The sequence below is a fragment of the Cyprinodon tularosa genome, unplaced genomic scaffold, assembly GCF_016077235.1.
Source record: "Cyprinodon tularosa strain WSP-4 unplaced genomic scaffold, ASM1607723v1 ctg124, whole genome shotgun sequence".
Taxonomy (NCBI): Eukaryota; Metazoa; Chordata; class Actinopteri; order Cyprinodontiformes; family Cyprinodontidae; genus Cyprinodon; species Cyprinodon tularosa.
This window is the reverse complement of record NW_024038048.1, coordinates 1,105,137-1,121,204: the sequence shown is the minus strand read 5'-3', so window position 1 is coordinate 1,121,204 and position 16,068 is coordinate 1,105,137. Positions and strand designations below refer to the sequence as shown.

The 16,068-nt window shown below is 37.3% G+C and overlaps 1 protein-coding gene across 2 annotated transcripts in view; it reads right to left on the bottom strand.

Moving 5' to 3' along the window:
- Window positions 1-13,386, bottom strand: part of slc9a1a (solute carrier family 9 member A1a) — a 40,791-nt gene extending 27,405 nt beyond the window's left edge. For both annotated transcript variants that reach the window (XM_038276342.1, XM_038276343.1), the window contains exon 1: window positions 12,292-13,386. In XM_038276342.1, the coding sequence (XP_038132270.1) occupies window positions 12,292-12,583 (292 nt within the window). In that variant the 5' untranslated portion in view covers window positions 12,584-13,386. The remainder of the gene's footprint in view (window positions 1-12,291) is intronic.
- Between the last annotated feature and the right edge of the window lie 2,682 nt (window positions 13,387-16,068).

Genomic DNA, 16,068 nt, shown 5'->3' with positions numbered 1-16,068 from the left:
CCCCTCTATCAAGTCTGCACTTGGTTGGAGTGCAAATAAGGGCTTTAACCTTGCCAACAGTGGAGAATAAGAATGAGTACTTGCACCTTCGTGTGTAACAGGCACATCGAAAATGTGGGGACTCATCCAGGTTTTTAGAAACATTTTACAAGTATATGAACATGATAGTACATGAAGGTAGTGAAATACTATTTTTTAATCACTTTAAGTAAACAAAAGTACAAATCAAACAATTAATATAACTAAACAGGACCTCCTAGGTTAGGAAAGGGAAAAAAATACACAAAATGCTCAAAAATATATGTGGGTGGAAAAAGTGTAGTTGGATCAAAAAGCTATAAAGGAAATAAAATAAGAATATATATTTTTAAATTAAAAACCTCAGAAATGTCATTTATTTTCATTTCTATTTTATTATAATTTTATTGTATTAAGGTACTCTGAAAATCAAAGAACATTTAAACATAACATTGTTCTTGATTTAGTGAATTGCAGGTTGAGATATGGATTTAAATATTGTGATTTAGTAAATCTAAGGTCATGTTTATTTAGGTTGGATAATTTTTCTAAAAAAATGTATTAAAATCTATAACAATCTTAGAAATAGCTATTTCCTCACTGTACTAATCCTTAATGAAAGTTTACTTTTTGTTGTCAAGTATCACTCGGTTGCTCCATAAAACCTTTAGGAGAAGAACTATGGATGAATATAAGTTTAGAGAATAAAAAAAATAATGCATTTCATTTCAAGCATCTTTCAGAAACATTGCAGTAAATTGGGCCAGCCAGGTGGATCAGGTATGGAGTTTCATTTCTGTCGTTGGAGCTAGCACTGTGGGCTGATAATTTTCATTTTAATCAAATGGTGTGGCATCCTTTTGTTCCAAACACATAATCTATTCCGTATGAGTATGGTTTCCCAGCATGACATTTTCCCCTGGTTGAGACATGATGTCATTTCAAAGTGTTCCTTTTTTTAACACTGTAAATTTCAAGGGAGATAAGTTGCCTTAATTTAGCTCCAAAATAGCAATAAGGCATATCAGGAAGAGAAAAAAACTCTGCCAAAAGAAACTAGTTTGAGGGATAGAGGACTGCAGCTTTGTAGCAGTAGAAGAACCATGCAAGATCTGCATGGAAAGTAAACAAAATGTTCATTATTTTAATACGAAACTTGACACTGAGGTCCCAAGTGTAACAAATGGTAACACTCTGAAAAACCTCTGGTGCTCCTGACAGCACACCACTTTTTTTTTGTGAGTCGTTTGTTGTACCGCGGACTGACAGGAAACGAGTACGAGAGAGGGGGAGAGACATGTGGAAAGGACCACAGATCAGATTCAAACCCGGTTCGGCCACATGAGGACTAAGGCCACCATACATGGGTCATGCACGCCAACCACTAGGCCACCGAAGCATGCCCTGCAGCAAACCACTTTAACACGTGTAAAAAGTGAAACTGGGTCATGTGCGATACTTCAAACCAAAATATTCCATGTTAGAATCTAGATGGTAGCGTGGGAAACCATGCAGTGGTATTATTAAGAGTACAAACAGTCCCACAATCCCTTGCGTGAAGAATTTAAGTGAGTGCCTTTGAGTCCTAAACCATAAATAGCCATCATAAACTGGTATGTAATGTGGCAGTGAAACAGAGGTACATTGTGACTGATAAGCTCATCAAATCACTAGCAGCATGTCTACAGAGGTAAGAACAGAAGTCACAAATCCACAATAATATTAGCCAAAGTCATGTTGAAAGAATACTTCAGGAAAATACTTAAAAAATGTCCTGCTGAGTGAGTTCTGCAAGAAAACCAACTAGAAATGCTAGACATGGAGTACTCTAGGAAAGCAATAGTCACGGCTAGATGGAATAAATGTAATACGGCTCGTGCCTCAAGGAGAGTCTCCTTTCCGTACACGATCAAAGAGGGAAATTGGGAACTAAACATATTTCATGGGTGACTGAAAGGGACAAGGCTGTGCATGCAGTTCAATCAGGAGGAGAGAAAAAAAAGACATTTTAGGATGATTACTGAGCCTTCTGTGTAAGGACTCAAGACACTTGGCAAGGCTTGTTGTTTCTTACAACAACAAAAACTCTAGGTGATGACATTTCACACTTTTATCTCACCTGAAAGCCCTAATTTATTACCTTTTTTTTAGATTTAGAGAAGTTAAGACTGTGTAAAGATGGGGACAATTTTTTTTTTCCCCACCCTTCTGGGGGATTTCATGTGATAGACCAATGCAAAGCAAAGTTTGATTAATTATGAAGTCAAAGGCAAAAGGAAAATTTAGTAGAAAAAAATCTAAAAAGTGAGTTTTACAGTTTTTTTTACTTTGTACTCTGATACCCCACTTAGAAAATCAACTGCAAAAATTAACTTTTAAAATAAACCTTATTACTGGGAGGTTCCACTGATATATAATCTAATTTTATGACAAATACAGGTAGTCTGTACAATAATCAGAGCAGAGGCTAACAGTATGGTATGGTCATTCTGTAGGAACTACTGCAGTCCAAAACTTGACCTAAAAGGAAAATGAATCTGTGTCCAACTCACAAATGTTACCTTTATGAATTGGTGGCAAAAAGAGCACTGTTGAAATATTGCAATCATGGATTCTTGTATTTTACATTTGTAAATATTAACTTGAGGATATTTGATACATTTGCTTAAAAACAATATTAGCTTGTCATTCTCATGAGACCCTTTTAGATATAAGATAACATAAAAGTAGTTAAGGGTGACTCTTTCATTTCTGTGGCTGTACCAGGTGTCGACACAGCCTGGCACTTGCCACACATCATTAACCAAAGCCAGCAACATTGTCCTGTTGCCAGGTGACTAGCTGTACACCATGGACAACTGCATTAGCTCCAGTGAACAAGCACAAAATAGAGAAGAAAAAAAAAATTAAGAAAAACTTGCTGTTAAGGAAGGTGACTGATGGGACATTGCTTAAATTATGGTTGTTATAACAGTCACATTTAATTAGCGGACCAGCGACCACACAGCACAATGTCACAGATTGGGTTTCACAGAAAGGTCATGAAATCCATTTACTTTAGAGTGATGGAGGCCTTGTTCGTGACAACAGTAGTGTGTTACAGATAAGCAGCTCTGACTCATCAATTTATTGTTTAATATGGACTATTGTAGACAACCAGTTGTGCAAGACTGCCAGCAGTTTGAATTATTTATTATGGCCTGCTGTGAGCATAATGTGGAACCCCCAGTGATATATGTGAAACAGTGCCCTCTCCTATTAAGGATAGTTATATATATATATATATATCCTGAAATTAAGTTATTTCTGATAAAGTAAAGTAAGAGAAAAGATATTGAACAAAATCAAATGTATTTAATACTTTGTACAAAAGTCTTTGTTGGCAATGACAGCTTCAAGGCACCTCCTGTATGGAGAAATTAGTCGCATGCATTGTTCAGCAGTGATTTTGGCCCATTCTTCCTCACAAACACTTCAAATCTTGTAGGTCTCTTGGGCCTCTTCTATGAACTCTGATCTTTAGTTTTTTCAATAGAATTTCTATGGGATTCAAGTCAGATGATTGGCTGGGCAATTCTAGGAGCTATTTTTTTTTCTCTGAAACAAATTGAGAGTTTCTTTGGCTGTTTGGGGTCATTGTCTTGCTAAAATCTCCAACCACGTTTCAACTTCATTATATTGGTAGATGGCAGCAGATTTTTATCAAGAATGTCTCTGTAGATTTTACATTCATCCTTGGTTTTATTATTTAAAGTTTGCCATTACGATATGCTGAAAAACAGCCTCACGCCATATGCTCCCACCTCCAAACTTCAATGTCTGTATGGTGCTTTTGGGGTGATTCACAGTGCCATTTGACCTCCAAACATGATGTGTATTATGGAATCCAAAGAGTTAAATTTTGGTCGCATCTGACCGGACTCTATTCTCCCTGTTTTTCACAGACTTGTGTTTAGCAGCAAACTTTAACAAACTTTAATGTGCTTTATCTTCAGCAATGGAGTCTTCGTGGTGAGTGTGCATACAGGCCATGGTGGTTGAGTGCATAACTTGTTTTTTTAAAGAAAATTGTACTTGCTAATTCCAGGTCTTTCTGAATCTCTCCACAAGTTATCATTGGTTCTTGGACAACTCTTCTGATAATTCTTTTCATTCCCGTCTCAGAAATCTTGCAAGGAGCAACTGGTCGTGGTCGTCTTATGGTGAAATGATTGTCTTTCCACTTCTGGATTATGGCCTCAACAGTGCTTAGTGGAACATTCAAAAGTTTAGAAATCATTCTGTAACCAATGCCATAATTAAGGTTGTGAAGGTTTTGAGAAAGCACTTTACTTTTACCCATCATCAAAATCTTTCTTGTGTGATCTTGGGTTATAGGCCATCATTTGGGAATGAACAAGCATATATTAATTTACACTGACAAGGTGCAGTTTGGCTTTCTTGGCTTTCCATATGTCTTTGCACCTTCCTTTTTTCAAGTGTGTATGTATTTATTTTTTTTTTTTTACAAGTGATGAAAGAGTGTCAGAGGTTCTGCAATGGTTTGCTGCTTATAGAAAAATGTTACTGATATGTCTTAAACTTCCCATCCCTACATATATTGCAAGTAGAATGGACTTTAAGATTAGGAGAAAGTCAATAACTCTCTAGGTCAATAAACCTGTAACCCTTCTACTCTGAGTCTTAACCTAAATAACACAGTAAAGATAGGCAAAGCACAGTTTGTGACACTGACTTGACCTTTGCACAAGGTGTTTCCATAAAACAAACACATGGATTTGGGTCACTGGTTAGGCAGGCGAATAGATTTCTAAGTTATTGAGCTTTTATTTTAGAACACTAATTCTTAAGTTGACATTTGCTATTTACTATTTGGTATTTACCAGGATGCGGTTGTCCTGTCTGGATAATCCTTCCCAGTATCTGACATCAAATGCCCTCTGAGAATTAATAAATGGAAAGGGGGAACCATCCAAGACTCCACTTAAGGCCAAGGACAAATCAAGAAATATTTTTCCTTGTGTGTACAATCATTCCCTGTGTGCATGTGTAGTATAGTTCTTCCTCCTCCACATAAGATAAGAACTACCTTTATCGTACTACACTGGAGAAATTCACTAAAGAACTGTATAATTTGTACATCTCTGCAATGTTATAATGTGCAATAAAGATGTGATAAATACTACAAGTCAGACATTAAAAGACCTTACATCAGTTTCCCTCTACAATTAATAATCAACAGCAGTTCATAAAACAAGGTCACCTTAACAGTAGAACTGAAACAGTTATTTGGATTAATTGGTTGTTCAGATAATCATAGACTAATTTAGTAATTGAATAAATGCAAACTGAAGTACATACTCTAAAACATGTCATTTACAAAAATAAAAAAGCCTCTATACCAAAAAAGTAGACATCTTTTATTAAGATTTAAAAAAAAAATCTGTTTAAATGAACCATCCAAAGCTTAGGTGTCATTTCTGAGCACATAGTTTCTTTTTAACATAGTTTAGACCAGTAGCACCCAAACTTTTTTGCACCACAGACAGGTTTAATGTCAGAAAAAAGATGTCAGGTCTGTAAATGTAGTACTCTATGGTTGCTATGGTAACATTAAAAATGCCTTTAAAATAATTCACCACAAAAACACAGAGCATCGAAACAGCCTGCTAACTATTCACAATAGAAGTCAAATAGTGGGAGCCCTGAGCTTGTTTTGCTGCAACGAGATGGTTTGTGTTTGCAGCGGTGAGGTATCATGTGACCTATGTTGCTGTGGCTGACAGTCAGTACCAAGTCTTAGACGGAAGTAATAGAGTGAAAGCAGTCATTTTTTATAATAAAATACCATTTAGGCACATATGAAAAATCCAGAAATAATGGAAGTTATTGTTTTTTTCGGCCCGGTACCAAACATCACCAACCAGTACCCGTTCGGGCTACAGGGGGTTTGAGTTCACAGGCTTAGACATTTACAAAGCATTTAAACTAAAAGTTGTCTTTAAATGTACTATTTAACTATAGACCACCCTATCTAACAGTATAACATCCGAATATAAATTTCTGTAACAGTAGTTCCACATTTAGGAGTTCCTATTTAGAATTCATAAACTTCTTTGACAGATATGATTTATGGTTTTTTAACCACAGGAAACATGTGATATACTGTTGCACTGCTTTATGACTTCCTGTTGAGTCAGGTTGTAACAACTAAAATACCTTAAACAATAACCCTGACATTAACCAATAAGTACTTCAATATCAAATTAAAAGGGTATAAAAATGTCACTGTAGTCTGAGGAGTTAAAAAGAAAATTGCTTCCAATATGGCTTGATTTAAGTAATGCTGTTCATGGTGTAGAAACCAAGTCAGGGTGGCAGACAAACTTCAGCAACAGCACAAAGTAAGCTCAGATATCAGCTACTGAATGAAACAATGTTGTCACTGATTGCTTAAAAAGCTGAAGCAACAAATTCCTTCTGAGAATGTCTGGTCAGATTCTTTTAAATAATAAAAGGGACAGGAATCTAGCTGGACTAGGCTGACGCGTTACACTCGCCTTGGCAGAGCAAGGGGATTCAGGACACAAATAGCTTCACTAGTATCAAGGTAATTATCCCGGGTGGGTCCCACTGTCTGCTCTTGTATCTCCAGTGAATGTTATCATACTGTAACACAAAGGTTCACCAGCACAATCAGTGCCAGATGTACATTTGATAAGGCACTATCCTATTTTGGGAATCACCGCCTTTAAAGTCTTGTCTATATAGTTTCTTGCCTTTAATATGTTATATATTACATTACAGCATGAATGTAGAGCAGGGTCAGTTTATTTCCAATTTTTACAACTACATTAAAGATTATAGATAAAGATGTTCTACCTTGTAAGATTACTTTACAAGGACAATAAAGTAAACATCTACTGCCAATTATAGCAGTCAAGACATGCTTTGATAAAATATTGCTAAATTAAGTTTCCTTCTCAGTGACCCAAACAAAATTATTTTTTTTGATAATCTAATACTTTATATAATGCGAAACGGGTGATTACAATCTAGCACTACTTCTCTTCTTTATTAGAAAGCCAGACTTTTCTGTAAACTTTATCAACACAAAGCTGGGTTTGGGGGTATCTGCCAAACTTCGAGGTCAGATTGGACATCCTGTCCACAAACAGCTTCAGAAGAACCACCAACATTTTAAACCTGCAGGCAGCGAGCCGAAGTCTGAAGCCACTCTGCACGGCGGCTCAAAGTTAACATGCCACAAGCTAAAAGCTAACAGGTTTTGCATGTGTGCCAAGCTATACCTCCCTCCCCCTTAACACACATGTGCTGACTTGCAAACACTGAGAGCTATGGTAATGCTTCAGAAGCCGTTTAATTTATTGATTCCATCACCATCTTTTCCTCCTCCACACATCCATGTGGGTGTGACCTTATTAGTCGTGACAAAATGGTTTTCCCAGTTTATTTAATTTGTCCTAGGTGCGTTACAAATAATGGTTCTACTTTAAACCCTGGCATTAAGTTAAGAATTGCTCTCTTTTACGTTAAACAAGTCAATCAAGCTAGATCAAAGGGCCATTTGTTATCAGTACACGCATTGAGGATCCCACAACCAAAAGAGCATGGTGTATAATTCAGCAGCGCTGACATTAGAGCCTGCAACAAATGTGTCATTTAAGTCTTGGATAATAGGGATGCTATTATCTAAATTTGAATTTCAACTAATTATATTCTAGGCTTTTTGAGACAACAGGAATCAGGAGACAAAAGCAGTTTTTTTTCCTAAATACCTCAGATGCTGCTAATCATTGTACCACTAGCTTCAGATGGACATTAAAGGATCATAAAGCTTTGCAGCTCTTCTTTCACCCATGATGCATTGCTCCACTGCAGTCTTTTTGTGTATCGTATCACTAAAACGGATCTCATGACTGTCAGGTGTAGATTAGCTTTGACAACCCAACTTTATATCGCCACCTGTTAGGAAAAACTAGCAGCAGATCAAGGATTAAAAGTATGATCTGAAAACAGTTCAAGATTTTGTCCACTGCCAAGCCTCAGCTTTTTTTTTTTTTTCTCATATGTTCTATTTAGCAGTTAGAGCATTTTTGGTGCTTGCTAAGAAAAAAAAGGAAGTTCACCAGTGTTGGTTCAAAGAAAAAGCTGTTATTCCTGAAAAGCTGGAGTAGTTGAACAGTATCTAAAATCTGTTTCTTAGAAATAAAGCAAAGATCTGATATCATCCTGAAGTTAGTTATGTACTCTATGATTTTGAGTTATATGAAAACAAAGGACTAAAAGATCCTATCAAAAACTATATCTGCTCTAAGCTGTCAGCTGAAAATTAATTTTAAAAAGCAGCCAAAGTGCAAAGCAAACTTTGATTAAAAAAAAAAAAACAACAAAAAAACACATGAGCAGATTAGAAACTCTCACTGGCTGCAATGAATCATACTACATAAAAAAAAAAAAAATGAAGATATGCCATGTAATTCTTGCAATAAATCTTAAGAGATAAATGTGCTGTAGATCTGTTCTTAGGCCTCGAAATAGAAATTGTCTATATCTACTAATGTAGCATCAATATTCAATCACCCATTGCCCATTCTTAGATTCACTGGAAAATGAAGTTGCTCAAGACTGATTATTTTCTGTTTGTTTGTTGTTTAGCATATCTTTATATATTGGTTTATTTTGCTTATGTTTCTGTTTTATTTTCACTTTACATCCTCGATCAAGACAGCTACTAGAGCCCGGGGGTTTCTCTCTGCTTCTCCGCCCCCTGTGACGCTGGGCTTCTTGCCCAGACAGTGAGGCAGCATCCTCCTTGTCTGCAAGCTGCAGCTCAATCAGGCCTCTGACGTAACAGTCAAGTGACAGCCTACTGGTTTTCAGTGTAAAAAAAAAAACAATAAAAAAAAACAAAACAAGGAAAGCTAAGGACACTGCATTGTTCTGACAGAAGAAGTCCATAACAAGGAACTGAAAGACAGATGGGGAATCAAATATGTGCAAAGAAAAGGCTTTGAAGTGAAAGGAAACAAACAACAAGAACAACAACTCTGTGTAACCAAAGAGTATCAGAAGACGGTGAGGTGAGGAAAAACACGGCAAAAACAAAAGACTTTTCCTGCATTTAGACTTCTGGGTCAAACTGCTTAGTCATAACTGGAGGAAACAAAATTGCTTTAGGACGTCACTGCCTTAAGTGTATGGATTTAAGTAGCACCCTGGCTGAAAGGTTCAACCTCTCACAAGGTAATTTAAGCTATTCCGGTCAAACGTGTTGTGTAAGCTTACCAGTGACATTCCTAGTAAGTGTGCTTATTAAAACTAAAAAGACCAAATCATCTGAGACTGAAATCTTAAGGTGGAAAGATGGATCACTTCGTGGGAGTATTTACAATGTGCTGTCTCAGAAACTAAGGCTACGTTCACACAGCAGCCTGAAGTGACCCAAATCCAATTTTTTTTTGCCCATATGCGACCTGTACCTGATCTTTTCATGGCAGTCTGAAAAACAGATCAGATTTTTCCAAATGTGATCCAGGTCAGTTGGCTATGTGGTCCTGAATCCAATACGAATCTGATCTTTTTAAATGCGGCCTTTGTCTGAACGGCCAGGTTACATTCATCCGACCTCAATTTCATTAATACTAAAAAAAAAAGTCACTATTCTGCATCTTGCTATGCAGAAGCGGCAAGAAAAACAACTACCATGGCGGACAATAATGCGGAGAGTAGTACTCATGTTTAACTATCTTGAAAGGAGAGTGTTTTTAAGGTTGTGACGTAATTGCGTCCTTTAATGATTCTGTGGAATAGAACAACAAATTTGGTTTAATTCCTCACTTTATGGCAGAAAGAAACAGCTATACTTTTTTTTAGCATTTTATTTAGTATTACTGAGTATCCGTGAACACTTGGAACCAAACTCCTGTGGTATGTATGCATAGGCATGTTCGTTTATAAAAGATTTACAACTCTTCTTCAGAAGGAAAATATGCTTAATAGCAGGTGTGGGCGGCCCCAGACTCGGCCTACATGGCCTGGATAGAAAAAGAGGTGATGCGAGCCTCATATATCCAGAGGCACCCCAGATCACTGGGACACAAGGAGAGTAGACATATGGATGGCTGCACCCACCTGAGAAGGGTAGAGCAGAGCACCCTGAGTTCAACCCTCAAGGGGCCAAACCTCAAAGGGGCCCATTCTCTGAGGGGCCTGACCCAGAGGCCATAGTGCTGAAGTGCCATACGGCACTGGCCCATGTGCTCCACCGGCGGCCAGTCATGCACAAGATGGATCAGGATGAGAGCTCCATGGTCAGAGGCCTACAAGGCACAAGGGTGCGTCTGATATCAGACCTTGGAATGACGTTAAAACTAGGTTCTATAGTTGCACGTCAGAAAACCAGGAGGATTTACTTGTTGTGGGATGCATTTCCCTTCATTGGATGAGATCCAGTGTTAAAGAAACAAGATCACGTTACACGTTAAAGTGCTCTGTTTCCCATTGGGTTAATGAGCTGCAAACTGTCAAAAGTGCTAATGAATGGACATTGAACTTTAGGTGGCTTGACTTAGTGGGGCATTCTTATCATATTTCTGATTGGAAATAGGGTACCAGACAAAAGCTTAACAACTAACTAAATATTCAAATGCGTCATACAAAAGACCTCCAAAAAAAAACTCTATAAAAACAAAAATAACTACATGTTGCAGCTAAAAAAAAAAGAATGTTCTCTCCCCGATCTTAACTTCAGTCTCCTTCAAACCTTAATAAACCATATTAAAACCTGATATTCCAAATTACATTAGCCTTCTGGAATGGAGTTGTATTATTCTTAATGCCCACAACAGATCAGATCTTTGTAAGCACAATCTTTTTAGAAATTTTCGAGTAAAATGGACAGTAGATTATGTCAAAATAAAACAAATAATTGAAAGTTTGAGAAAGAGATACAGCCTCTTAATTTGTACTCTTCTATGTTTACCTGTGCCTGCTCTCTAGTCTAAATTATAATACTTTAACTGTTGGTAAGCAAATTTATTGGCATTTTAGTATATCTATTATAGGTTAATAGGTTGGTATGGTCATAGATCATTTGTACATTTGTAGTCGGTGGAAACACTCTTAGGGTGGGGGCTCCTGGACCTAGAGTTACTCGAGACAAACGCTTTCAATAGGGTTTGTATTTTCCAAAAATGAGCTCAAACATATTTATTGAAAGCTTTCCTATTGTTGAGATCGCAGAAGAACCAAACTACACTAATATTTATATGTATGGGTAGTTGGACATTAATGTATTAAAAAAAAGGATGAATAACAGCTGATTTCAATGCCAACAGCAAGATATTATGCCTCCCTAGTATGGACACATTTCCGTTTCATCTATCAATCAATCAATCCATCCAGAAAAATGTGGATTGATTGATGGATGTTTTACCTTTCGGCTAAATTAGTGAATATCCTCCTTTAAAAGCAGTAAAATGAAATTTTGAAATTTGTCCCACATATTGCCAAAGTCTATGTATTGAAATTATTGGTGGGGACATGTCCACACCAGGCCAAAGTTGGTGGAGACATGTCCACACCAGTCCTTCAGAAGTTACGCCTGTGCACAAACTGTTCACAGATTAGCAGAATATACAGTAAACACTTCTCACTGTAAGGGGTTTAATGTTGGAACAAATAGATTTTGGAAAGTGTTTCTTCTGCAGTAACTGTTATTTTATTTTAAATAATGTTAACTATTTGGATTTTCTTATATATGTGTTTTTTTAAATGGAAGTATTTGTACATAAAAGTTGTCCTTTCTAAATAAATCAGATTTTATTATTCAATAATTACTCTGCATTTAAATAGCTTTTTGACCAAATGTCTTTTTTACTCTTAAGTTATTTCTTGCATGATGATCGTTGGGGACCAAAGTCGGTGGGGGCATGTCCACACCAGGCTAAAGTCTTTGGGGACCTGTCCACACCGGGCCAAAGCCGGTGGGGACATGTCCTTCAGAAAGTTATGGCTGTGGTAGACAAAGTAAATGCATGTGAACAATCTTTAAATCCCATTATTAGGTTATCTTTAAATGGCTTTATTTGAAATATGTGTCACCGGACAGAAACTGTGTCACATCTACCGGGTGATTAAGAGGCGTAATAGAGGACTTCCCGTATTGTATTTGGCAAGTGTTTACTGAAATAGGCTAAACTCTCACCATGAAGTTTGAGTTGCAATATTATGAAACAACTGTATGCTTACCTAATTTCATCAAAAAGGCCAGAAGCACCCAGAGAGAAATCTCAAAGGGGAGTTTAACGCTTTCGTAGTTAAAGCTGAGGACGGGGAAAGCCTTCTTGGTGTGGTTGGAGTGTCCCTCCACAGCTCCGCTCCTGTTCACCTCTCCGTGGGTGTTGGTCCCCGGGGAGCTGGCTGCTCCGAGCGGCAGCACGGAGCCCTCCAGCAGGACGAGTATCGCCAGCAGGAGCAGTCCAAGCTCCGGTACAGTCCGAGCGAAACCTGTCCGGTTGAACGGCGCTATCCTCGGTAACATGTTTGGGAAAAAAAAAAACAATAAACTAGGTAGGAAAAAATAAAAGACTCCGCTTCAAGTTCGAGGAAGTTGAGCTGACTTCAGCTGTGTGGTGATAAAATAGTGATCAAAGAACACCAATAGGTTGAAGTGAACAGTTCAGGTCACCTAGAACCGAACCGATGGTTCATTTTCTCAGTGAACGTTAGCTAGTTGAGGCTGATCGTTGCGTGCAGCAACCAGGTAACCGTCGCCCTCACAGGCCGAGGAAGAAGCAGGAAACGGCAAAGATGCTGGACTTTTTTCCACCTCTGTAAACAATGCTGAAAGGAGACCACCAATTTGTGTCTGACAGGCGCGTTAAACAAGTTCTCCCGCTCCTCTTTTAGTGGCCGTTTGTAAGAAATGTCACAGCTGATGCTGAATGCGGGCGAAGAGATAACCGCATCCACTTCTCCTCCTCTGCGCCCCTTCTTCCTCCGACTCCCCAAGAAATTCGTCCTCGCGCCGCCTGCGGTACCTCAGACACTGACCTTGGGGGGAAACGGCAGCGCTGCCGCCACACATTTTACTGCGCAGCACCAATATTCAAACTTTTAGCCGATTTTCGCGTCAGCGGCATCTTTTAATGTTTAACCGGTGAGGACAGCTCTGTTGCCGCCGGGGCAGCTGAGTCCAAGCTGCACTGAGAGGTAATTAAGGGGAAAACATTTGGTGTGCGCTCCTCCGGCTCCTGGGCATTCTGCGGCGACTCGTCGTGTCTCCTGTGATATGTACCTTCTTCCAACCTTCAAACTCACACCCTTTCGCGGAGGTTTTGATGGATAGAAGGAGGAGGAGTGGTGAATTAAACAGGAGGGGGGGAAACTCGACTATAGCGACACCTACAGGCCGGGAGGAAAGCGCCTCAGAATGTATTAAAATGTTATTAAAAACAAGTTATTGCAGGTGCCATTCTTTATCAGTGGTGGTTCTAGTGTTTTTTTTTTTTTTTTATGGGGGCACATAACAAAATATTTGCAAAAAACGAAAAAAACTGTAAGAGCATTTAATCCTGTATATTAAGTTTGAACCACAAAGTCAATGATTCTCACCCAATACCAAACCCTGTATCTTAGTATGACTGCAGCTTAAACTAATTTTAATTTCTAAATAATGGTTAGGGTAAACTCTAAAGGGAAAATTGTCAAGGGGATTAATCATTTACAGTCTTTATTTTAAAGGTGCATTTGCCCTTGATTTGAGCAGGTAAATAAGATTATCTGCCTATTGAGTGAGTATTTTTTCCCCTTATAATAAGCTAATTATGTATGATGCACTTGAAATAATGGATTTTTTCTTTAAGTAAATAAACGTATTCTATTGGGATGTCTTCAATACCTGGTCAAATCAAGGGAAAATACACTTAATTTAAGAAAAATTTACTTACTTAGATACTTCGTTGCAGGGTACGTTTTGTGTACAGGGAAAAAAGAGGGGCAACAAGCTCTTCTACAGGGACACTGAGTTGGCCCCTATCTAGAACTTCCTATTGTAATTGTAAGGTAATTTATTTTAATTATTTAAATCATTTGAAAGCATTATACTAGTAAAATAATATATTGATTAATTACACTCATAGTAAAGTGTTATACAATGCCAACAGAATAGATTTCATCATAGAAACATTACATAATAGACAAGACTGCTGACTTGACTCGGTCTCTGACACCCCCCAAAATGAGGAAAACAATAAAACAAAAATAAAAAATGCTAAAAAAAAAAAAAGGCTTGACAGATTTCAGTTTCAAAGCAACTAAGAGATTTTAGAGGAAGTGCATCTGCATCAGCAGTACAACCTTGCATCTCGGGCAAGTTTATAAGACAGGGATTTTATGTTTAGTTGATGCTTTAACTGTCACCATATAATTCAAAATCCAGGGTGTGGTCACAAGCCTTGTGTTAAGTCCCAACTAAAGCGTAGATGTTTTCAGAAGCTAAAGAGCAAAGGGCCTGCCTTGTTACCTAATGGTCAAACTTCTCTTTGGGATTAAAGTAAATAAGGCATTTCATTTGGAAATCAAGTTTTTCAATACTGTAAGGAGATGTGAGAGGCACAGAATCTGCATCACTTTTACTGGGGTAGCAGCATTAGCATGATAACTGACCAGTGGCGGTTCCAGAAAATTTGCATGAGGATGGTCAAGCAGGAGCCAATGTGCACTTAGGGGTGGCTGTTAACTGATAGGTGCCAAAAACATCTTATAGTCATTCTGCACTGATTAAAATAAACCAACAGAAAAATTACATCTATATTTTCCAGATAAATGACTGAAGACAGTCCAGATTTTCATTATGGTCCTTGATGATAAAGAAATGCGTATATTTATACATTAGTGCCGTTTAAATGAATGTATTGTTTTACATTAAAATATACATTAAATGGGTTGAGCAAGGTTTTTTATCTTTAGAAAAGACTCCTACAGTAGGGGACTGCAGAGACAAACTTTCCCCTATTAAACATAATAAACAATTCTTAAAAGAGCAAACATTCTGTATTAGTCCACTTTATTTGTGGTTTATCACTGTGAATAATTATTTGCTGCATTTTTGTATTCAGTTTTTGGATAATATACCAGTGTTAAAGTGTAAGAAATCCCTGTCATGTATCAGCGCTGCTATTATCAGGCTTGGTGGAGAACTGCTTGTTCCAAGGGTATCAAATTAAATCCCAGGGTGATCAACAAATAACCTGGTAGGGGTGGCCAGTGAGTGGCCAGGGTGGACCCCTGGCCACCAGGACCCCCCTCTAGATCAGCCCATTGATTTTAATGCAGAAAGTCAGCACGGGTGTCAAGGTTTTTGAAGTCATTTTTTCTTCATAATTTTGATGCTGCTTTCTAGATTTAGTGCCACAAAATCAAAACCTGCTTAATGAGTATAGAATTATTGTTAAATCCTATATATATATATATATATATATATATATATATATATATATATATATATATATATATATATATATATATATATATATATATATATATATATATATATATATATATAATATATATATATATATATTATATATATATATATAATCTGTAAGGTACTATAAAGAAGAGGGGACACCAAGACATACAATGCAGATAAGCTGAAGGCTAATTTTAAGGGCAGGTGAGTTTTTTTTTCCAAGCATCTATAAAATCACTGATTGCATTTATGTCTCACCACATCTAATCCAGTGATTACAGCAGAGGGAGTCCTGATTAACAACTGAGTGCCTACTGTATAGTATGTCACAACACTTTTCAGTTGGCTAATTTTCCAGATTTAAAACTATGTCCTTGTTTGTATAAAGTAAAATTCTAATTTTCTCAGAGAATGGTTTTGTTTTATTAGTGAGCAGTAATTCAGAAAAAAAAATAGAAATAAACATTTTGAATATATCAGCATATATCTAATGAATCAACATGAGACAAGTTTCCTTTTTTTTTTTAAGTTAAGTCATTGGAGTAAATTCTGTT